General features: G+C 53.7%; 1 protein-coding gene across 6 annotated transcripts in view; it reads left to right on the top strand.

The window, feature by feature from the left end:
- Positions 1-23,483, top strand: part of NF2 (NF2, moesin-ezrin-radixin like (MERLIN) tumor suppressor) — a 52,812-nt gene that overhangs the window by 26,673 nt on the left and 2,656 nt on the right. The window contains exons 10-16 of one of the 6 annotated variants that reach the window (XM_074606262.1): positions 930-1,043; positions 3,448-3,570; positions 3,947-4,164; positions 5,530-5,635; positions 11,050-11,180; positions 12,991-13,150; positions 14,953-14,997. In XM_074606262.1, the coding sequence (XP_074462363.1) occupies positions 930-1,043; positions 3,448-3,570; positions 3,947-4,164; positions 5,530-5,635; positions 11,050-11,180; positions 12,991-13,150; positions 14,953-14,988 (888 nt within the window). In that variant the 3' untranslated portion in view covers positions 14,989-14,997. Of the gene's footprint in view, positions 1-929; positions 1,044-3,447; positions 3,571-3,946; positions 4,165-5,529; positions 5,636-11,049; positions 11,181-12,990; positions 13,151-14,952; positions 15,013-17,997; positions 18,217-23,483 lie in introns of those variants that run through there. The other 5 variants (XM_074606264.1, XM_074606263.1, XM_074606265.1 and 2 more) reach the window with 5 other exon arrangements.

The raw sequence follows: 23,483 nt of genomic DNA, 5'->3' as shown, positions 1-23,483 counted from the left end.
CTCGCAGAAAGCAGAGGGGGGTATTTTTTCCATCCTTATAAGAGAGGGAGGGGAACTTTGCTGTCCTGGGTACAGGGTGTCCTGTACTTCATGTGCCGCTTCCTAACAAAGGCCTCATTCATGGCACTCATCAGGTTCTTAGTGCTGTAGCTCCTCTGACTCCAGAGAAGTCCTTTATGACTTGTGATATGGAAGACAGGTGTGTGAATCAGTCCTTTGGAAAAGAATACGAGTTTAGAAACCTGCTTTTATTGCTGAAAAGAGCTTTCACTCTCCTGTGTACCCACCCCTTTGCTAACCCTCCTCTAGTATTGCCACCTTCCTTGTCTGCCTCCTTGAGTACCAGAGGAAACCACATTGGTGCTCAAAACCCTTCAGCAAAGGTATCTGAAGGTGTCCAAGGAAGTTTTTGATAAGGCTTCTATTTGTGTGTAGTCTTGTCCAAGATGGAAAGAGGTTTTCCTTCTTTTTGGTTTTTTTTTTTTTTTTTAATCTCAATGCTTTAAACATGCAGTTGGGAGAAGGTGCAAGTTCATTTTGAACCTAAAGAAAGGGGACAGTGAGAACCAGGGAACCAGCCGGAGCTGTAGAAGTCTTTGTGTTGTTATATGGCCTAATGCCTTTTGGGGGCTGGTATAAAACTTGCCAGAACCGTGCTGTGCTGGCTGCACAGAAAACAGAAAATTGGTTTGTGGAAAGAGCTGCACCAGCCGGGGAGCTGGCGTTTGGTACGGGACTCGGCTCTGCCTTGGTTCCCTGCCCCTCATATGGGCACGAGAGCTCATAGGCTTTGAGATCAGTGGGTGGAAGTGCTTACAAGCACCAAACCAAAGCTGTTCTAGTGTTTTTGTGTGTCAAGAATACAAACTACCTCATCATCATCATGTGTACAGCTGTTTCTCTCCACTCTTCACCCTTGACTGGAATAGATTCTTCAGCTGTGCATCGGAAACCACGACCTCTTCATGAGGAGGAGAAAGGCAGACTCGTTGGAGGTCCAGCAGATGAAAGCGCAGGCCAGGGAGGAGAAAGCCAGGAAGCAGGTGAGAGACATCTTGTATAACTAGACCGCGAGCCAAAATCAGAAATGCAAATGAACTTGGGAAGGAACAGTCTCCCGAATGACATCAAGCACACGGAGCAGCTTTGAGGGAAGGTCCAGCTCAACATTTCTTTTTAGTAGCCCGCTTCACCTTGCCAGTCGTTCTCAACTTGGCGCTGTAGGTTGATGGCAGCTTGGCAGCTGAGTCCAGCCCCCACGCAGGGACAAAACGGGGAGGACAGGAGGGAAGAGCTGATCTGGGTGTCCTGCAGGTGTGCGTGCATCTGCCTTGGTTTATGCCTGGGCTCCGTAGCTGGAAAGACGTAGTACGTTGGGGTAGTTGCTTGTAATTAAAGCAGGGGCTGTGAGGGGGAGCTGCGCTTCGCCGTAGTTCTTCGCCTCATTTTCTAATTACATGGTGATGGAATGCACGCCGACATTTCGGGGTGTGCAGCCTGCATGCTAATTCGGTGCTGGCCTCCTTTATCTGCCGCAGGTCAGCCCAGGCAGCGAAAACGGCTCTTTGGAGGCAGCAGCGTGTAGCCGATGAGCATATATCAGCAAATTGGATTGTATGAATCATTGTTTTCTGCTCGTAGACCTTTTCTACTCACTGAAACCCACACAGCTAATCTGAGTACTGATGCTTAGAATATAAACGTCGCTTTCTCAATAAAGCCTCTAGAAGAACCCAAAGCAGTCACCTGCACCCAGGAGGGTCTTACGCTCAAGGGACTGCTGAGTTAATGGATTTGAGCATGTTCACAGGGGTGCCTGCGTGGTGCTGGACTTGGCGTTGAGGTGCTCCGCTGACGTGGAGATGTGAGGTGGCTTGTTTTGTAGGCATCTCCTGAAGCAGTTCTCCTTCCTGTAGCTTGTGGGGTGGCAGGAGAGGACAGGACGTGAGTCACTATGAGGGTAACCAGGCCAGCTCCTCTGGGGAAGGGGGGCGTCTTGCTTCCCATGGAAATTCCTCTGGTCAGTAAGGAGTTGGCGTTAGTGGAGCAAAAGGTCCTCCTCGGAAGAGCAGTGTGGTGTCCAAGCGGTGGTGGCTCCAGGGACAGGTTTTACTGTCTTGTGAGTTCTTGATGCATTTGAATAATGCCGGCAACACCTGAGATCCTGTGCTAGTCGGGCTGCCGGGAGAGGTGAGGGCACTGGGAGCCAGCAGGAGCTTATCGCTCCCGTGAACTCTCCAATCCAGAGCTTTTGTGCTCTGCGGGAAAGGTCAGGCTTTTGCTGGGGTTGGCTGCCCTCTCCCAAGCTGGCCACCGTGCTGCCTCGCCTGCTCTCCCCTCCCTCCCCAAGATCCGCTGTTGTTAACTGGTTCTAGATAATCCTTTTATATCAGGAATTCTTGTTAATGGAAGGCCTGAGTGGGATGCAGATTGTAATGATAATTAATGAGGGGAACCTTTAATAGAAGGAAGCAGAGCCGTTAGAGCAGTGGGCGTCCCGCTTTCACAACACAGTTGGTGTCCAAGGAGCAGAGAGATGTGCCTTGTCGCACTCACTTCCCTTATTAAACCCAGCAGGTGGCCTGTGCGATGCTGCGAGTCCGCGCCGCAGTGTGCAGATTTATAACGCACCCATCTCTGTCATACTGGAATGCTTAAACTAGGTGTGTTAATTAGCCCGATGGCTCCCTTTGGGCGCTTGGCTAGCGGAGAGGCAGTTGTTGGGCACACTCTGTCTGCACAACGCTCTCGGCGTCTTCTGGGAAGAGGTGGCAGATTCTGATGGGGTGTCTCAGCGCGGCTGGGATGTTCCCCTCCTGGAGAAGCGTTGCTGTTTCCTGCAGACCGAGCTGGAGGGAGAGAGTTTATTGTATCTTATCAACCTAGGGATTGATAGAGGTGGTTGAACTCTTTGTGGCCTCCCCTGTAAATGAGTGGAAGCGAAGGTCCCAGCGTGCTGGGTGAGATGTCTGATCAAAAGTAGCAGCTATCGACATCCTTCAAACTCCTGCCTTGCGGTGTGGCTATATTTGATGTTTTGAAGATGCCCTCGGACTGCCCTTAAGCCCGGTCTTGCTGTCTGTTCAACTTGCTGTAAGAACTAGAGTTCTAGGCATAGCTGGAGCTCTTGGGACCGTACCCTGCCCATGAGTCAGCATAAGAGGGTGCTGTCTGGGGACGTAATCACCTGCAAACAGCTTGTGTGTCAGTGCTGTGGGTAGCAGCCTAATCAGGGCATAGGCGATTGTCTCAGGAATGTCACTTTTCAAGGGAGCAGGGAGCCTCAGGTCACCCCTGTTCAGTGAAGTTCCCCATGCTGATAAGCGGAGAGGAGACAGCAGCGCAGTCCTCTGCTCTAACCCCCACGTAGTGACCCTTTCTCATCCTCTGGAAAGCCGTTCTAACGGGTGTTATTTCTCCTCGCTTTCCCCAATACCTTTTTCCTAGATGGAACGGCAGCGTTTGGCCCGAGAGAAGCAGATGAGAGAAGAGGCTGAGAGGACAAGGGACGAGCTGGAGAGAAGGTTGATGCAATTAAAGGAAGAGGCAACGATGGCCAACGAGGCTCTGGTAAGTCTCCGGGAGGTTGTTTCACGAGGCACTGCAGCTGTTCCTCACTGTTTCTATTGCTGAAGCATTTTAGAAGGCACACTGCGACTGTCCTATGGCTATTCTCAAACTGCTGGTGGTGGACGGTGATCAGGAGGCTGGATGGAGCTGATTTCATCCTGCTGTGGGAGGAGCACAAAGGAGGACGATTTGGGACAGAGCCTGGGCACATCCAGGGCTTGGCTGCAGAATGCTGCGGGCTTTCATGGGAGGGAGGGACTCTATGGGCCATGGCGGCCCTGCGGAGCGAGCAGCTCGGGATCCCGCTCCAGGGGTTGTAAGCACATTTGGGGAGACATTCAGTGCGCTTAATGGCTTAATGTGCCTTAATTCTCAGATGAGGTCTGAAGAGACAGCAGACTTGCTGGCTGAGAAGGCTCAGATCACGGAGGAGGAGGCCAAGCTCCTGGCTCAGAAAGCAGCTGAGGCTGAACAGGAGATGCAGCGAATCAAAGCCACGGCCATCCGGACGGAGGAGGAGAAACGGCTGATGGAACAGAAGGTGCTAGAGGCAGAGATGTTGGCACTGAAAATGGCGGAGGAGTCGGAGAGGAGGTCAGAGGGTACAACCTTGCAGCTGCCTCTGCTTTGCTTTCCAACCCCCTTCTGACATAGCTGAAAGAGCAGCTCACGCCTTGAGTTAGTCCATCCGGCGGTTTGCAGCGAGCCTGTGACCTGCCACGCGCAGACAACAGCAAAGGGCCCTAAGGCTCAGCTGGTTTCTCTCTTCATCTCGCTGTTTGCCACAACTGGGCTGTCCCCGGGTAGGAAATGGTGCTGGTAGAGCAGTGATGGACCTGGTCTTCCCCTGGATTGGAGCTGGAGGCCCTTCTCTGGTCTTCTTTGGGAGAGATACGGTGGTGAGAGCGGCAGGGCAAGGGGCTGTCAGCTAGCAGGGGAGAAAGTACCGTGGTCCTTGGCACTCTGCCTTCACGCCTCTCGTGCCCTGACGGCAGCAGCAGAAGCCAGCTCTACTTTTGGGTGATTTCTGTAAACACCCACTGCGTTCCCCAAAGTATTTGACAACATGAATAACACTTTTTTCTTCCGTATGGTAGATCTACATTCCCTATTCTCTCTTTATTCCTCTATTTACCTCGCAGTTGTTGAGCTCTCCTTACCAGTCGTGAGGTCTCTGTTTCAGGTTAGTCTTGAGGTCTCCTTAGCTCCTGGAGTCCTCACTTCTGGTTAAAACTCCCGTTTCCGTTCTCTTGATACCAGAGCCCAGGTCCCATGGTGCATTTGGTAGTGAGCAAGTAAAAGATCCTCCTTGTTTCCTTCCGATTGATTACACCTTTCCGTGTGAGAGCTTGCTTGGTGTCAGCCCTTCTGCTTGGATGAAAGCTGCCCTTGTTCATCTCTTCTTGCCTTGGTCTCTGTCTTGTGAAGTCTCCACTCAATTTTCAATCCAGCAGAGAAAGTGTCCTTCCCTCCTTTGGCTTTGTCCTTGTGGGGGGCCCTTGAGCCTCAAGGGTAAATACTAGTTCTAGAATTGCTGGGCCCTGTGAGCCCGCAAAGCTGTGCAATCTTGGGTGCTTTTTCCTTTTTGAATGTAGTAAATAATCGCTAGTAGAGGCTTCCTTGTCATAAAACTGCCTCTCCTGCTGTCTGAAGTTTTGAAGTTGTTCTCCCCGTCCTGATGTCTTAGGCACGCTTCTCCAGCCCTTAGCCTTGCTCACCCGTGCTTACGCAGAGCCTGGGGCAGAACTGCCCTTCCATGATGTGGAATTGTGTGTTAATCAAAACGTCCCACGTGTCCGAGGTTCTGGCATTTCCCTTGCTCAAATGATTTCTTAGTTTAGGTCTTGTTGCGGGACAAATCTCAACCTATTCTGCACCTACACTGTAACCCTGCTTCTCCACCTTCTCGTTCCTCTCAACATCGACCTGATATTTGCCATTTGCTGTTTTAATTTGTAGGGCGAAGGAGGCTGATCAGCTCAAGCAAGACCTTCAGGAGGCTCGTGAGTCGGAGCGGAGAGCAAAGCAGAAGCTTTTGGAGATCACCAGCAAGTCGTCCTACACAGTAAGTGCGATCAGTATGGTAGTCCCCAGTTCCCAGCCCATAAATGCGCCGCCCTCTGTAGCCTGGAGGAGTCTCGTATCTCCATCCCATCAGTGGAGGGGTATGAGCTGGTCGGAAACCCGTAGCAGTGCTTACCGTTTTCATCCCCATACCTCATCCAGCAGACCATCACTTCGCTGTTGGTTTCCCCCACTCCGGCACTTACCCTGCCTCATGCAACGAGAGGAAGGCAGCTGCTGGTGAAATTAAAGGCAGCAAATTTTAAACCAATTTAACAACCGTGTCAGAACCCTGCTTTGCTGGCACCTGTGGAGTGTACCAGCTCAGCAGTAACCTTTAAATAGGGTTAAATACTTCTGAAACGGAGGATGTCCTTATTCTTGTTAGGTGGGATAAACATTGTTCAGAACCTGTCATTTCATTCTTTGGGCATAAACTGGACACTGTGCCTCTGTGTGCTGGAAAAAAACTTCCTTGAAGGGAGATTATTCCATAATTGCCCATTAAGAGGATTTCACACCTTCCTCTGAAGCATCTGGTCCCGGTTGCTGCCGGGGACTGAAATGCCAGACTAAATGACCATCGCTCCCATCCGTCTGGCAGTTCCTTTCCTCCGCATCTCGAATTGTGCTGCGGGGCCTGCAAAACCCATCAAGTGCTCCCTTCCCCGCAGCTCACACCTGCCTCGGCTTGCGGTTCGGCTCCTCGTTGGCCTGAGGGGTGAAGGGGAAAGAGCTCGACAGCTTCGGGAACAGACTCAACAGACGAACTGTACATGGGAGTTACCAACCCGCCTAGTACTGAGGTTTTAATTTGTACCTGCGGGCTCCTTCCCCGCTCCTCTGCAAACTTTTGAGGAGCAGGTTGAAGTAGGGCTTGAGATGAAGTCGCTTTTCATCCCCATTCTCTGGAGTTCCCTGCAAAAACGTTCAGAAGCTTTTAAAAATGGCAGCGATGGAAAATAGTTAGATGTTCTTAGCGATGGGACACTCAGTCAAGTGCTAGCTACCTTGGTGCTTGATGAAGCTCCTTATTTTACAAGTGCCTGGGATTCTGGGATCCTCCAGTTCTTTAATCCTGGGTATAACTTGTGCACAGGGTGGAGTGTCCTCATTGAAGCTCTGCCGCATGGCTACATCAGCCCAGCATTGACGTTTGGGCAGCTCTTCCGCATCCGTGTTCCCTCGTGTTGCTCTGTCCATCCCTGGTCAAACAGGCAGAACCCTTCTAGCGAATTTACGCCCTTCTGCGTAAATCCCCATGCCTGCGCTGGTGAGCAGGCGCAGGGCTGTGTTCCTGCCTGCCGAGTTAAAGCCTCATTAGCGGGAATGTTGTAGGGTTGCACGGCGCTCGGCTCCACCCCTCCAGCTGCATCTGCCTGGAGGCAATCCACGCAGAACTGCCGTGTCTAGACACATGGCGCTGCCTCCTCTCCCTTCCCTAAAGAGCCTTGGTCTTCCTGACACGGCCGCCGTTGCCAGGAGGGAAGGGGACGTGCTTTTTTCCTCCCCAGTTAGGTGGCAGGGTCCCTTCGTGCAGCTGCCGCTCCTCCTGCCCCTCCACGGCTGTTGTTTTCCAGGGTCAGGAGGTGGCAAGTGTGACTGTTGTGCCCTTATCCAGGTGACAACACCTTGCTGGGCTCTTCCATCCCCTGTAACGCCTGCCCCACTTCTCCCTTCCCCTGTGGGCTCCCTCGTGGCTCTGCCACCTGCATGTTTGGGGTGAGATGTGCTGAGATCCCGTTCTTGTGCACCATCCCGAAGAGCTGGACGGGGGCGAGCCTGCCTCCCCTGCCGGCACCGGGGGGGACCCAGTGGCAAGCGCAGCCCCAGGGAGGGAGCCCAGGGCAGCCTGAGGGATGAAGCTGTTCCGAAAGCTGCTGTTGGGAGGCTCATGTCCCTCGGCTGAATGGCAGCTCTGCCAAACGGTGCAGGATCCCAGCTCCTCTCTTCCTTAATGAGGGTGTATCGCTGAGCTTGTTCTTTTCTGTGGTCCCAGGGCTTGCGCTGTGTTGTCTGTCCCCTGGCACTGAGAGCCGGGGAGGGCTTCTCTCTAGGGGAACAAGAGCAGGAGAGGAAGGGGGGAGTGGATGGATATAGAATCATATAATCATTTAGGTTGGAAAAGACCCTTAAGATCATCAAGTCCAACCGTTAACTTAACTCTGTGTTGCAGAAAAGGCAAGAAACGGTTAAATATCTTTATATTTTTTTTAAACTTTCCAGTCTCCAATCCTGGTTCTTTAAAGCTTGTTTTGGTGTCTTTTTAGTCCTTGAAGCCCAGGCTGATTTTGTGATATGACTGGTAGGTGCTACATGAAAAATAAGACGTGGATCTGAGTCTCGGGCCGTCGGGACTGGGAGAGCAATTCATCCTTTACTGACTTGGTGGCGGCTCTTTGCCTCCTTCATTGCCCTTCAGGAACCACTCGTGGCACGACTAAAGGCAGTCAGCTCTTCTCTGATCCTCTTGAAGTAGGAAGTGACTGTCTTGGGCTCGCCCAGATTCTTGAGCGAAGCAAAGGCAGTGGCAGCAACAGGAGGAGCGATCCCCGCGGGGGAGGCCTCAGGACATGGCTTGCTCTGTGCTGCCCCCGTATCGCCTGTCTCGCTTGCTCTGTGCTCCAGAGGGATGACCACTGTCAGCCTGGTGCTTGCCTCTGTTAACTCCACGAAATTGCTTGAATGCAGTAACAGGATTATGCAGTTTGTTCCAGGTGAGGAAACACGTGAGGGAGAAGGTCTGTGTCCCCTTTGTCACCCCGTGTCCTGGTGACCCCCCCGTGGCCCCCGGATTAAAAAATGTCTGCACCTTGTGCAAGACTTGGCCAGGATTATTGCAAATGGCAGGGAAATGCGTTGCTCCTGTGCCTTTGAAAGCCCTCGGCGTGCTCTTTGCTCTTTCGTTACCCTTCCTCACTGCTGCTGCTCTCTGCCTTCACCAATTTTTCCACTGCTTCATGAAAGAGCGCTGCTGGGGAAAGGCAAAGAGGTGGCCGTAGGAACCCTGACAAATTGGCATCTGGACTTAATGATTGCAGCAGATAAATTCCTGCTCAACTGTTACTGCTGGTTTTTGGGTGGTTTTTTTTTGTTTTGTTTTTTTTTTTTTAAAACAAAACCCAACAAGCTTGTGCTGAAAAAAATGCTGGAGGTTGTTTGAAGGCCAGCAGGCTGGTTCTGATGATCCCGACTCCCCTGCACAGCAGAGGTGGTAAAACCTCACGTGGGAAGGGCTTTGCGGACACCTGTGTGCCTTACAGGGAAGGGACTTGAATGACAATGGGATGCAAGTATTTAAATGAGTTAAGTGCTTTGGCAGACTTGTCCCCTTTCCTTCGAGACTGGAATTTAGGTGCTCAGCTGCCCCTCTCAGCGCCTGCTCCGGAATTAATGCGGTTGTGTTGATCACAAAGAGGAGTAAGAAATAGCATTTTCTTGTCCTGTGACGCTCCAGCCAGGCCGAGCAGTGCAGTTTGTTTTGCCGCTTTGTTTATGCTTGTCCTAGGTGTTTGCCCCTGCAGGGTAGCTGAAATGTCGTGCCTCTCGGGTTTGTCCAGCCGAAGAGCGAGCGGGGGACGAGCCCTGGCTGTTTGTGCATTCCAGGCTGGCGGCGAGGAAGGAGGCAGGTTATGGTGCAGAGTAAATCTGTCACCACCCCAGCGCTAGCGGTTCTTGTAGCGGAGCGAGCTGCAAACAATCCCTGGAGTATCACAAATAGAAGAAATGAGGGGAAAGAAAGAACGAGCCAGCCAAAGCTCAAGATCTTGTTTGTTGGGGCAGGTACCTTAGAACCATCCCAGCCTGTCTCTGCAGCACCGTCTCCTGCCATCCCCCGGTCCAGGCTGGTTTGGGCACGTTGTTTTCATTACAGGGATCCCTTAAAGCAAGAAGGAGCGTCTAGCAGAGAGGTGGGTGACCTTTTGGATGCCGGGCATCGTATTTATGCCGGGATTTCGTATTTAAGATGAGGGCTAAGGATGCCGGCAGCAGCTGTGACTCAGATCCACGCGCACAGTCTGCCATCTGAAGCCGCCGTGCCACTGCTGGCGACCTCATCTACCGTATTGGAAGAGTGGAGTGATGATTTGAGTCAGGAGGCTTTTCCTCTACTGCTAGCGAGCCCATTTATTAGAGGTGTGGCAGAATTTTTGAGGGAGAGAAGGGTCATTTTTTTAGGGGAAGGTCAGAATCTGAGGGCCCGGCAGTGTGTGACAGCGGAGGATATCACAGCATTTGGCAGGAGGAAGAAAAGTCCCAAATCCTTGGTCAGGTGTGATATGAGTGATTCCCTGTGTTATCTCTGCGTTTCCAGCTGAATCTAGCAGTGGTTCCTAAACACTTAGAACTGTAAATTACTATGAAGAGAAAAATGTATCGGTGCATGTCCCTGGACTTTCCCGAACTTGCATCTCAAGGTGACCCTTGAGGTTACGTTGTTCTTTGCTCACGCCTTGGGAAGCAGCGGAGGGCAGGACTCTGCTGTCAGGCAGGGTCTCACATTGCCCCTCTTCGCAGCTTGCACTTTTAAAATTTGATTTAATGTTAAATAGCTGGCAGATGTCTCCCAAGAGGCAGCTGCTGTCCCGCATTGTTTTAAGTGGCACAGCAGTGATAAACCCTAGGTTTTTACGAAGTTTTGTCAATAGGTTTTGAAGGCAGGTGGTGTTTTGTCTCCTGTTTACTACCACCAAGAGCAGGGTCCCAGAGAAGCAACAGCTCTGGATTGAAGAGCAAATTGGGAATGGAGCAAGGGGACGCTCAGGCTGATCTGGTGCTTGGGACGCTGGGCTTGTTTGCTGCTCTACCTCTGCAGCGCTTTGGAGTCCTTGCCGTCTTCTGTGTTAAAAGATCACCAGCTGAAAAAAGAACCTCATGTGATCTACTCTCCAGAAAGTTTGAGGCTGGTTCAGAAAACTGAGGTTGTGAGCAGTCTTGCATGAGGAATACGGGTGCCCCTTCTCTTTCCCCGTGCAAATGATGAGATCCTTCTGGTTCAGCGCCGCTGCAAGGTGGAATACACACAGTTCTTTGCTGTGAGGGGGGTGAGCCCCTGGCGCAGGTTGCCCAGAGAAGCTGTGGCTGCCCCATCCCTGGAGGGGTTCAAGGCCAGGTTGGACGGGGCTTGGAGCAACCTGGGCTGGTAGGAGGTGTCCCTGCCCAGGGCAGGGGGTGGCACTGGGTGCGCTTTAAGGTCCCTTCCCACCCAAACCAGTCCATGATTCTATGATCTCCATGAAGAGTGTGCTGTTACCTGTGTAAGTAGCAGATCAGGACCTTATTACAGCGTTAGTAATTAGCACCTTGTATTGCATGCTTTAGGTGGTGCTCTGATTTTACCTCTGCGTTACAGAACATTTGCTCTAGGAACGCTCGTGTTGCCAAAAGTGATTAGTTTGTACTCTCTCTCCTTAGCAGTCCATGAACTCAAGTACGACAGCGCTGCCTACTGACCTGCCAAGCTTCAACCTCATCAGCGAGAGCCTGTCCTTTGACTTCAAGGATACGGACATGAAGAGGCTTTCGATGGAAATCGAGAAAGAGAAGTATGTGGCATACGTCCAGTCTGGGCTAAGGCTGGGGTTTGTGCCTCGCTTGCAGTGGAAGGAATTGCACCAGGGCTGCACGTGAATTTTACCTTCCGGATGAGCGTCGGTGTGACATGAAAGTCTTTTGGGTTCGCGTTTGCCGGGTCGTTAGTAAATGTGGAGGTGTAGCTGCTGGCTGACCATTTCCCTGCGTGGGGACCTGGTGTACGATGTCTACTGCCCGCTTAAAGGCGAGTTGAAGCACGCTGAGCCCAGCACCGCTCAGTTCCTCTCCGTATGGTTGACCCAACTCTTGCTTAGGCTTGAATTGTCCATGTCGGTAGGAAGAGTTAACAGCGGTCTGACCGCTGGTGCGCTGAGCTGCTGCAGGCTGGCGCTTGTGCGTTTGCAGTGTGTCCAGAGAACGTAAAGATAGCTGTGGAGCGGCTCTCCTTAGGTGGAACGTAAAGGAGTCTGCGCTAAGGTCCCGCGTTAGGGCTTTAACCCCTTTTTCCTGGAATCTGTGTCATGTTTATATATAAAAAGTGCGCGCAAGCAAGTTTGGATGTGATGATGAGCTTTGATCTTGTGTTTTCCTGAGGGTGTAAGTGTAGCCTTCAAAATTACAAATTTAGCAGCAATCAAAGCAGATCAGATTTTTAATCTCAGTAGTAATAATGTGCTTTGTTCATCGATTGGGTAGCAGATCAAAGCCAGAAGGGCTCTGCCATAGCGCTCCGGCCAAAACTTCCTGGGAGCTGCAATGAAACGCCCCTGGATCCCAGAGGGTGGTTTATTTGGGAACCCTCTCCCGTGTATGAAAGAACAGACCCCTATGCTAAAGACAGAGATGAAAAACTTTTCCTAAAGCCAGAAGGAAAAAGATAGGAGCTGAAAATACCAGGATCATTCCCGGTTCTGTCCCCAGGTTGCTAACTAGGTCACCCCACTCTCCTAAGCAGGAAGAGCTTGGCTCTGCCGAATGCTGGAAGCAATAGCGTGCTTTTGCTGGCTTCTCCGGCGCTGTTCGCCTTCCTCGGGGGCCGAGATAAACCTCGCTACAAATTTTGGCACTCCGAAAAGGTTCTTGTTAGTCTGCTGGTACTTTGACCCGGGTCTCGGTGTTTTAATCACAAGTACAAGGCTGGCGCGGTGCGATGTTTCTCCAGTTGAGGCTTCAGCGCGGAAGGCAGTTAGGGCCGAGTCCTGAGAATGGCTGCGTTTGGGGTTTTTTGCTTTCATTCTTTTTTGGGGAGACCTTTCTTTCTCCCAGGGATGCCGTGTGTCTAAACAATACCTGATATTTTGGGGGAAATGCTCTGCTCCCACGCGGTTTACAAGCTAAATCCCCCTACAACGCGAGAAATCGGTACATCAGGGTCCTTCCTTCCTGGAACAATTCGTGCCTTTGAGTTTGTGAGCTGGGTTTGAGAGAGGGTGCGGTGGAATAGAGCAGCGCGGCTTAAACCAGTGTCTCATAGACCGAAACTGTGTCACGTTAACCTATGTCATGGTGCAGCTTCGCTCAGAAATGGGGAGACTTACAAATATCAACCAGCGGCTCTAGTTTGGCTTTATTTTTTTTTATAATAACGTCACTTACAGTTTGGTTCTGGGGCCAGCTGTCTGGGTCGTCTTTTTAATAACAAAACAAATCATTGCTTGAATACTTTACTGTGTGCTGTAAACTAACGGTTTCAGTTCCACACGCTAGAAATGACGAAGATAAGATTTTTCTGTTATAATTCCGTTACCGGCTGCCACGGTATCGCGTCACCACGTGCAGCTGGCCAGGACTAACCCGGGACTTAAATTTTGTGTGTGCCAGGGTAGAGTACATGGAGAAAAGCAAGCACCTGCAGGAGCAGCTGAACGAGCTGAAGACAGAAATCGAGGCGCTGAAGCTAAAGGAGAGAGAGACAGCTCTGGATATATTGCACAACGAGAACGCCAGCCGAGGCAACAGCAAGCACAACACTATTAAAAAGGTATCGGAGGGCTCCAGTTTGTATCTCGCCTGATGAAATCCTTTAAAAACAACCACGAGATAACCCTTCCGTTTGGTTTAGCTTTTGCACAACTTGTTATAATAAAATTGTTTGATCTAGGCTTTCTTCCCCGGCTGCTTAGCTTGGAACCGGGGTGCAGGGAATTTCAGCTTCGGTGGTGGCTCCTGGTCGGTGTTTGCCACAACCAAGCCTTGTCTTTTCAGTGCTGTGTGAAGGGATGCGAAGGTCTGGAGGTTGGAATGTCTTGCTGAACCTTAACAAAAAACTGTACGGAGATGCTGTTAGAAGGGATCTGCTACCCTGGTGACGCCAGGAAGAGGAAAAGCCCTACTTGCCTATTGCAGCCATTCCCTACAGGCACTGCAGGGAAGCAGCCTTGAGCTTTCCTGGTGAATAATAAGGGCAAAAATACTCCTGACTTACAGGCTTTTAGTAGAAAAAGCCAAAAAACTCTTCCTCTTTTTTTTTTTTAATCTGTTCTCGACTAACCTGTAGCGCAGCTTCAAATACTAACAGCAGAATCTTTTGCTAGCAGGGTTTGTGTGAGGTGTCTGCCCCCCGTGCTGCGGCCTGCCTCTAGGAACGCGGTTGAGATGAATGACTTAGCCAAAACGTTAGGGTGGCTGGGTCTGCTAGCCCGGGAGTCACACCTGAAACGTCACAACAAACCCCGTCCTTTATTTTTACGTCCGATCTTTTTTTCCTTTTGCTTAGTAGCTCGGCTGTTGTCCCAGCTGGGCTCAGCGTAACGATGGGCTGGGGGCTCCTCCATCATCAGCGCGGTGGGATGTAGGGGTCAGCCCCGCTCGCCTGCAGAGGCTTTTACCCGGCTGGCTTTCTCTCCCTGTAAAAGAGTGGGAAATCTGTATGGCAGGGCATGCAGGTCGTGGTAACAACTCCAGGTTTTAAAAACAAATCCTTATCTCTTTACTACTGCCTGCTGAGAGTTAACATCTGCAAGGATTTGAAAATATCGGTTCATGCCGACTTTCATGGCTGGGAGTTTACGACTGCTGAATCGGAGCAGGAAAATGAATCTAGCAGGTCTTGCTTCCCGGTTTCCCCGTGCTAGCCCTGAGCTATTCGGGTTCTGTCCCTCCAGAGCAGAGAATATAAAAAATCTTCACAGACGCTTTTGTCACTGTAGAATCTGAAGACGTTTCTGCTCCCAGTAGGTTTTGTTCGGTTTGGTCTCCGTGCTCAGAGTCCTCGGTTTAAACGGGAAATGCTAAATTTTCACTTCTGACAGCGACGAGTTCATAGAGAGCTGATGGTCCCATTTGTCTCACTTAAAGAAGGTGGCTGGGCCGTCATTTCGACGGCTGTCAGGGCTCATCGCTGTAATTGGGACTGTGCAGTCAGTCCTCCTTCCTCTGAACCTGGAGGCTTGTCCTGTTCCCCCCCCCTCCTTCAGGAGGGGACCGAGGCCACCCGGCTCCCCCGTCTCAGCCGGAGGAGCAAAGGGTTTTAAATAACAGTCTGTTAGTGGAGCACATCAGAATAAAATTACAGCCTGCTTTTGTTCGTGCCACCAGGAAGTCAGGAGGGCTTTTGTCTTTGCAGTTGTGATGGAGAGGAAAATGCAAGACGCTGGGAATGGGATAGCAGTTTAGCAACGCTTAAATAATACCAACCCTCTGCCCCACCTGGAGGCCGCTGATCCCTTCAGCGCTCCGGGCAAACTGTACAGATTGCACAAATGACATTACTCGTATCACAGAGGATTATTTTGTTATTTTTTTTTTTATTATTATTTTGTTCATTTTATTTTGCTGGTTTAGCCTCAAGCCCAGGGCAGAAGACCTATCTGCATTTGAGACTTCAAAGTAGGTTATTCCAAGGTACTCTGGCGTGGGTTGATGGGATCACCGGCTGTAATACTAACCCGTGCATGAGCTTGCCTGCGATCCGCACCGCTCTCGCCATCTCCCATTGCTGCCCTACACCCCTACATCCCTACACCGCTCCTTACGCACCCCGGCGGGCTGCGGTGCCGCTGAGACCGGGCTGGCCGTGGCGCAGCACCCTGACCATCCCCATGTCGCAGGCAGCCACCCTGCCTGGCTCCCTCTCGCTCCCCCGGTAGCGTTCGCAGCCTCTCCGCATTCGTTTTTGCACCTGATCCTCCGTGCTGGGAAGCATCTTTCTTGGCAGAAGTTGAGTTGGCAACATCAGTGGGGGAGTGCAGGCGTAGATGCTTAAATAATTAAACGCGCCTGTTTTTGCTCTGCTGCCGGTGGCTGGGAATCTATTGGAGGTGCAGGGTGGCCTTTGAAGATTCCTTTAATGAAGTAAACCAGGACCTTCCCCCTTGTTTGCTGCAGAAAGAAATTCAGGATTTAAAAAGCAACCACCAAACAAACCCCATCAGCTCTTTGCTGCCAAAACTGTCTAACGGGCTAAAAATGCACACCTCCGTCTTGGAGCGGAGCGGCACGTGGACGCGTTATCAGCGTCTGCCTGTTAGAGAAGCGTGGCAGGAACGTGAAGCCGGCGGTGGAGGACACACGGGGTCTGCAGGTGGCTCTTGGGCAAGGCTGCAGCCGGGGGCGATGCAGGGAGACTGTGCTGGAGGTAACGCTGTTGGTCACCGTCGCGCCTGGGGACACCGGCTGTCAGAGCCGCTCTCCGTCCTGCCTGCGATGCCTCCGCCTGTCCCCTGCCTCCTTCAGCGTGCCGGTGACTCCTGCTCCCTTAACGCCACGTCAGTTTTTTCTGGAGCCTGCTTTCCTCTGAGGATTTGCCCTCGCCTGCGCAGGGCATCGACTCCCTCCTTCGGAAGGATGAGTCTGGGGAAGCTTTTTTGCTCTTTCCTCAACCGTGGTTCTCGCACACCCACAGGGTTTAGCGGGTTTTGAGCGGTAGCGCGAAGGGAAGAAACAGCGCGGATGCTGCGTGGCAGCGCTCGGGAAGGCGGGTGGCAAACCTGGTGGTGAGCGCCTCGGGAGAAGCCTTCGTTCAAAGTTCCTCCCAGGGCTTGCAGAGCCCTGCCTGCGTGGTGGGCACGTACAGCCGACTGTGGAGCAATTTCTCAGCACCTCCAGAGCTCTATGGCGGAGGCAGGAGGATGCTTTAGATGCAGACTTCTCCCTGGCCGGTACCCAGACGCCATCAGCACAGGTTTGTGTCGTTCTCGAATGGACCGGCCCTTTCAGGACTGCAGGCAGCGCTGTAAATCACTCAAGTTTAGGGTTTTGTGCTAAACCCTAAACCTGGACGCTCTTGGGGGAGTGTAGGTGTTCCCAAGCCGGACTGCTCTCGTTGTTAAGCATTCCTCGGGGAAGAGGGAGGACACAGGGGAATCAAGGGGTGACCCTGCAGGTCCAGGCCACCTTGGGAGAGGCGTTGGATGTCTCTCTAGGGCCGGCTGGCCATGGTTGGAACCTCCTGTCCCGTCCCAACTGGCTTGAGAAACTGGCAGGTGAAACTGGGGCAAAATCCACTTGTGACCACAGCACGAGGAGGTGAAATGAAGCCCTGGCAGTTTGCGGAAAGGCTAATCCAGCAGCTGGGAGAGATTCGGTGCCTGGGAGGAGCCCCAATAATTAAACCAGATGCACAGCGTGTGCGGCGGTGTGACCTCTGGGTTTTGTTGCCTGCCTTTGAAGACGCCTGCTAAGTTTTTCATGTTTAATTACGTGGTTAACATGCTAATCCGTTTTTATGAGCTCTGTGGGCACAGCACAAGCACCTCATCTGGAAAGCGATTTCCCTTCTCCGTAGCGCGCTCTGCCGTGGGCTGGCGCTGCTGCCTCCAGCTGGCTCGGCGTCGGGAGGGTTTGCCGCTTAGGCTGCGGTAGAAGATGAAAAAAACCCACTTCTTCCTCGCATCCTCTGGTGTAGGAAGGCTCCCAGGACAGGCTGCTGCTCTAAAACACAATCGGCTCTTTCATTCCAGTTGCTTTCTTCTCCCACAGTCACGCTTATTTACTGTGATTTAAGCCCTTTGAAGTATCCAGGCAAGGAGCAAATCTCCATGCCTCTTCCCAGACAAGCGGCTTTGTCCTTGAGCAGAGCTCTGGTTCTTCGCCGGGCTTGGCCTTTCCCCGCCAGGCTCTCAGGCAGCTCTCGGCTTTTTTCCCCGTTTCTCTGGGGCTCGAGCTGGCTCCTTGGGACCAGCACTTCTGGTGCCCGTGGGGATGGTGTGGACGGTGGCGAGCTGAGCTGTTGCTGATGATGCTCTTGCCGGCCCCTCTCCTGGCTCGTCCCAGTTGCGGCGTGGCATTGCCTTCAACTCGGCTAATGTTGGATTTTTTCTCTTATTGAGGCCCTTGGGGTTTGGGTAGGCTGCTGCAAATCTGCTTATTTATCCCCAGTAAACTAGTTGGAGCTTCTTGTATCGTCGGGCCATGAATGGTATGTCCTACCACGTTCCTACAGACGCAGCGTCGTCCCTTTCGGGTTTAGGCAGCTCCTGGCTGCCAAGCACAGAGGGGCGAGCGAGGCAGAGCAAAACGGACCTCTGCGAGTTTGTCTCCTCTCCTCTAACCTTCGAGATCTGCTGTGGTCTGTCCTCTGCAGCGCTGTAAGGACACTGGCGAGTTAGTGATGGGCACTGCCATCCGCGTCTCTCGTGATGCGGGTACGAAGCTGCTGTGCCATCACCAAACGTCACGAGGCTGCTCAATCATCTGGACAGGTTGAAGGTTTTCCGGAGGCTGTCGCTGGGGCAGATGCCTTCTCTGCCTGTTTTCCAGCTGTGCTGGCTAACATCTTGCTAGGGATCATTGAAACGTGTCCCTTGGGGACTTCAACAAATCTTTAGGGGTTTCTTTGTCATCTCCTGGGGACTCCCTTCCTCACCTCTCCCCTTCTGGGACTTGCAGGCTTCCCTGTGTGAAATGGGTCCGCTTTGCTCCAGTGGTTTGCTGGGGAGATGGAGGACCACTGCCGTTCTAGGGAAGGAGAACGTTATTGTCCCGCTGGAGCTTCATCCTGCAGAGGGAGGGGACCAGCACAAGAAATACTTCTGCTCTGGGAAGGGCAAAAGGAGGGAGCCTGGCGGGTACAGAGCCGGCTGAGCTGGATGCAGGTGGGTCCATCCTTTCCTGTGGTTCCTGTGACAGCCCGGACACGGATGAGACGCTCTCTAGTCTCCTGCAGAACTGCAGCATTGCCGTGGCATCGCTCTGTAATCTGCTCCCACCAGGAGAGGAGAAGGTTGCGTGCTGCAGAACGGGCACACCACCAGCAAGGGACTTCCCGGGAGAAGCAGCACCGGCGTTTCCCATCCCCTCGGGAGCTGTGAGGGTAGAGAGGAGAGATGCGCGAGGATGCTGGCTTCTCGCCCTGCCTGGCACCCGGCTGGGATGCAGGCGAGAGCCGGGAGATACCCGGTGAGCAGAGCAGCTCTAGACGCCTCCGGGCACACATTTTCCGAGTGCAGGAGGAGACCCACATGGGTCTTGCCCACACATACCCACGTGTGCGAGGCCGTGTCCCTGCTGGGTTCATTTTCTTTTTGCCCTGCTTCTCCTCGGAGCCGGGAAGTGAAACTCCCTGGCAGCTAAACTGGGACACGGCAGCCTCTTTTCCTTGTTTACAAGGAGCGAAAGGAAACTAGGAAACGTCAGGCCTATCAGCTATTTTTGTGGCAGCCTTTGAAAAGCGTTTCCTTCAAATGGAGCGTCATCTTCTCTCTTTTAAACGCGCTCATCAAAGCATCGGAGGCCGGGGGAAAGTTGTGCTTGGGAGACAATAAACGGCAGCGTGGGAGTAAGACAGAAACGGCGAGGGGTGGGGTAGGGGGGGAAATAGGAAGGTTTTGGTTTGAAAAGTAAATGTGGGAATTGAAAGGTCCACCTGGCCGGTGGGGACTGGGGATTGGGCAGGGATGGAGAAGGACATTCAGGGGAATAGGAGGGGAATAAAGAGGATTTACTGTGTGCAGCGCTGGGTGGCGATTTAGCAGGGACTGTAGATCTCCCGCCCAGCAGCAGGAGGATGTCCCCGGCATGGCCTGGGGTGAGGCGATGCCGCTGGGGGTGGCACGGATCGCCCTCATCTCCAGCCTGGCCAGGCTGCAGGATAAACAAGGGAATGGCAAAGAAATGAGAGATTTCGAACCTCTCCCCGTTCCTCGGGAGGGTGGGGGAAGGTTGATGGGATTTGCAGCCCCCTACTCCTGCCCGTGCCCATCTCCGGTGCGTGGGGAGGGCACCGGCTCCGGTGGGCTCGCTGGGAGCCCGGCCGGCTTCTCTCTATTTGGTTTGCCCGGCCAGCGGAAGTTTTATGTGCCTGCAGTTATTGGGTTAGCCGCTCTAAACCCCGTTCGGCTAGGAGGGACTTATTGGGTTGCTTTTGTTTGTTTTTCTGAAATCAAATCAGTCCAGCAGCCCTGGGTAAAAGCAGAGCCCAGAGGATCCCCAGCGTGGGAATGCAGGGAGCAGGACTCTTCCCTTTCTCCTATCTTGATTCATTTGAGCTCTGGACGCTTAATTGCGCTCCCTCCCTGCCTTTCTCTCTCTCTCTCTCTCTCTCTCTCTCTCTCTAAATTTTCTTTGATGACTCTGGTAGTGCATTGTGGAGCCCACCCTCCCTCCTGCAGGAAGGAGATTATCATAATACTGCTTGTAAATCAATTTTTTTTTTTTTTCCCCTTTCTCCGCACTGACGAGAATGTAACTCGCTCTTAATCACTCTCCCTCGCTCGCACAATGTTACGGTACGGGCATGTATATTTATTTCTCCTTGCCTGGCCGGGCAAAGGGGAGGCAGAGGGTGTGGAGAGTTTGAGGAGGTGGTAGAGGCTCCTTCGGGTTTTCCCCCCCGCAGGTGGTGGAGAGGCGCGAGCGGGGCTGTGCTCACCTCCTCGCCTTCATGGCCCGGTGCAGAAAAGAAAAGGGCAAAACCAGTTGCTCCCTGTGTGAAGGGAGTGGGATTTCCCTGCAAAGAGCTGTTTGGGGCTTGTGCTTTGGGAGCCGAAAGGCAACTGGAGGGGAGCTTGGCTGCGGGGCTCCCTGCACCCACCAGCTTACGCAGCACCTCCGTGTGCCCCCGCAGCGCTGGGTGGGATGAGTCCGGCTGCCCTGAGGAGCATCCCTTGGCTCTGCCCCTCTGCGTCCAGCACATCCCTGGGGTTTTTGTCCCTCGGCTCTGCCTCCAGCACATCCCTGGGGTTTTTGTCCCTCTGCCTCCAGCACGTCCCTGGGGTTTTTGTCCCTCGGCTCTGCCTCCAGCGCATCCCTGGGGTTTTTGTCCCTCGGCTCTGCCTCCAGCACATCCCTGGGGTTTTTGTCCCTCGGCTCTGCCTCCAGCGCATCCCTGGAGTTTTTGTCCCTTGGCTCTGCCTCCAGCGCATCCCTGGGGTTTTGTCCCTCGGCTCTGCCTCCAGCGCATCCCTGGGGTTTTGTCCCTCGGCTCTGCCTCCAGCGCATCCCTGGGGTTTTGCTGTGCTGCAGCCCTGCGGCGCTCGCTGTCGAGGCCACAGCACTGGCCAGTGGCAGAGCTCTCCTGCCGCGCTTCACCTGCGCTGGGAGCGAGGGTCACCCTGCCTGCAATTGCTCAACAGGAAGAAAAACAAGAACAAAAGAAAGAAAAAAGGAGAGAGAGGGGAGAGTTTTTTCCCTCCAGGCACGGCGGAGCATCGGTGGTGGAGAGCAATCCTGATTTCCTCTCTGTTAATTCCCGTGCTGGGCTATAATGGGGTGTGAGGAAGCAGCTCCTGAGAGCTGCATGGCGGTCCCCATTCCCGGCACTGGAGGTGCTGCCGGGGGCTGCCGGAGGTGCCTTCGCCCCAGGGATGGTGGAGGCAGAGCAGCCTGAAGTTGCTGGCCCCTTCTGCCCGAGCCACCGCTGAGGTCTTAGCTATAACCTGGCTCCTGCTAATGGGGAATGGGGTAACTGTGCCCGTATCCCCCTCGTGTGATGCCCTTCTAACGCCCACCAGGTTCCTGGGGAGAAGGAGAGCCGGAGGCTTCTCCTCGGGGAGACGAAATGGGAAGAAACCCCCCCCCCTGCCCCGGCGGCAGCTCTGCACAAGCCTCCTGGCTTTCTCAGAAGCAGCCAGAGCCTACCGTGGGGGTGGTGAGAGGTGGGGGGTGCCTCCGCAGGACAGGAGCGGGGGTCCTTGCTCTGTCGCCGTTGGAATCCCTCTGCTCTTTGCCATTCAGGTGGCAAAATCTGGCCGGGGTCGAGTGCCACCGAGCAGCAGGGCATGGCCCTCGTGGAAATTCAGTGCTCGCACCGCTCTGCAGGACCTCATCTCATCAAGACCCATCTTTGCTCCCGCTCCCTCTATGCTGGCAGCTGGGCTGCTCTTCCCGTGCCTCAGTTTCCCCATATGGGTAAAAAAAGCAACACTGAGGAGCTCAGGGGAGCCTTTGAAGGTCACGGATGAAAGCCCCTGGTGAAGGAACAGGGCTGAATCTCTTCTTTCTCCTCGTGCCCATGCTGGATGCCCTCGGAGCGCTGCCTCCACGTGCTTCACACGGTGCTGCAGCAACATTTGTTAAGCTTTGGGCACAGAAGCCGTGCTTTGAGGTGCCCCAGGACTGCGAAAGCGCGCGGGGGATTAATGGGGAGCTGCGTGTAGCTAAAAGCAGAGAGCAGACTCCAAACAGTCAAACCTCCCTTACAAGCCTGGGGGAAAACATCTCCCCTCTCTGCTTCATCAGCGGTTGTAGCCGGCTCCTTTCATTTCTCTGGCGGAGCACGGAGTTTGCTGGGGGGGACCTGGGGGGCATCTCCCCTTGCTGTGCTTTAATGGAGCGGCACGGCGAGCCGCCGTGGGCCGGGGAGGTGGTGGGATGCTTTGATGCGCCACCGATGATTCAGTGGCAGCGTATTAGCTGGCAGCAGGTAGCTGGCAGGTAAACGTTCCTCCTTGGGGGCGTCCACCCTCTCGGGGGTCTCCCCAGGTGAAACGGGAAAGGGGAGCTGCCCCATTTCGGGCTGTGGTGGGCAGACGGGCTCCGGTGTGAGCCCCGGCACTCGTGCAAACATGGGGGTCTGCTCATCCTCACCCACCCCCATGAGGACCCTCCTCTGACGGGCGACCGTAGTCCCCATCCTTCACGTCACTGCGGCGGGAGGCGGCAGCGGCCCTGCTGGAAGGGGAAGGACCATGCTGCACGCCGCAATGTCCGCTCAGGTTTTATACACCTAATTCCTTCCCACCCAGGTGTCTGCTTTGGGATCGCAGGCGGGATTTCTGCTGGAAGAGCCGAAACGAAGCCATCAGTGGGGCTGGCAGCAGGCTGGGGCTGCCCACTCCTTTTATTCCTCCCTTCTCCAGCCTTGAGAGAGAGAGAAATGAGCTGCCCATAGCACGCAGACCCCCTGTCCCATCGCATCCAGCCTCCATCCAGCTCTGGAGGGGATGCCGAGGAGGAGGAGGAGGAGGAGGAGAGCCAGCCCTGGCCCAGGAGATGCTGCCAGCAAAGGGCATTAAGCCCCTGCAGAAATTTCCTCCGCAGTACAGATTTTTTTTTTTCCGAATGGCATTAGAGCTGTGAAGGAATTACCGAGGAAAGGCCGTGGGGGGGAAGCGGGGAGGGGGAAGCGCTTGGCAGCTCCCTTGCGGGGGCTTAACTCACTGTAACGTGATCCTAGGATCCCTGTTTCAGCAAAACTGGCGGCCCCGGCGGAAGGCTCCGCTGCTTAATCCAGCTGAAAAGAAGCCTTTGCAATTAGCCGGCTGGTTTGGCAAACTCTTGCGGTGATTCAGCAGCTGGTTGGAAGGTGGCACTTCTCCCACCGCGCTCCTTTGGGTGGTTATCTGTAAATACTGTGATTTCTTCCTCGCCGCCGAGGATGTTTCTTTCATCTCTCGTTCGGCCCGTTTGGCTCGCGGCTCCTCCAGCGGGTTTATTTCTTGGATAGCGCCGCGGAAAGCTTTTTTGGGCTGGGTTTCCGAGTCCTGCAGAGCCTTTGCTCCAAGGACACAGTCCTGCAAGCGAGGCCTCTCCAGCTCCATCCTCCTGCGGGATGGAGGGAGCGGGTTCGGGGTGAGGACCCTGTGCAGGGGAAGGTGACAGCCCCACGCAGGTGCCGGGACGGTGGTGGCGAGCCACGTTGTGACTGCTTTGGACCACCACGGGGCAAGCTGGGCACGTGTGGTCATCCCACTGCAGGTTGTGGCTTGGGGTTGGACACAACCACGGGACAGAGGATGGTCCCTAACTGAGGGTGACAGAGGGTGACACGTACCTGGCTGGCCCAGAGCCCTTGGAGGAGCTATAGGTTTAGCGATGAGCCTGGTTCTCCCTCTGTCCTCGGCTGGTGGAGGTTTTTTCTCCTCCAGCCTCGCAGGAGCCCCATCAGTTCAGCCTCGCAGTTCCTCCATCAGCAGGGCAAGGAAAGGAGGAGCACG

The sequence above is a fragment of the Larus michahellis genome, chromosome 13 (genome assembly GCF_964199755.1).
Source record: "Larus michahellis chromosome 13, bLarMic1.1, whole genome shotgun sequence".
Taxonomy (NCBI): Eukaryota; Metazoa; Chordata; class Aves; order Charadriiformes; family Laridae; genus Larus; species Larus michahellis.
The sequence above is the reverse complement of the archived record's forward strand: the minus strand, read 5'-3'. Positions and strand labels throughout refer to the sequence as shown.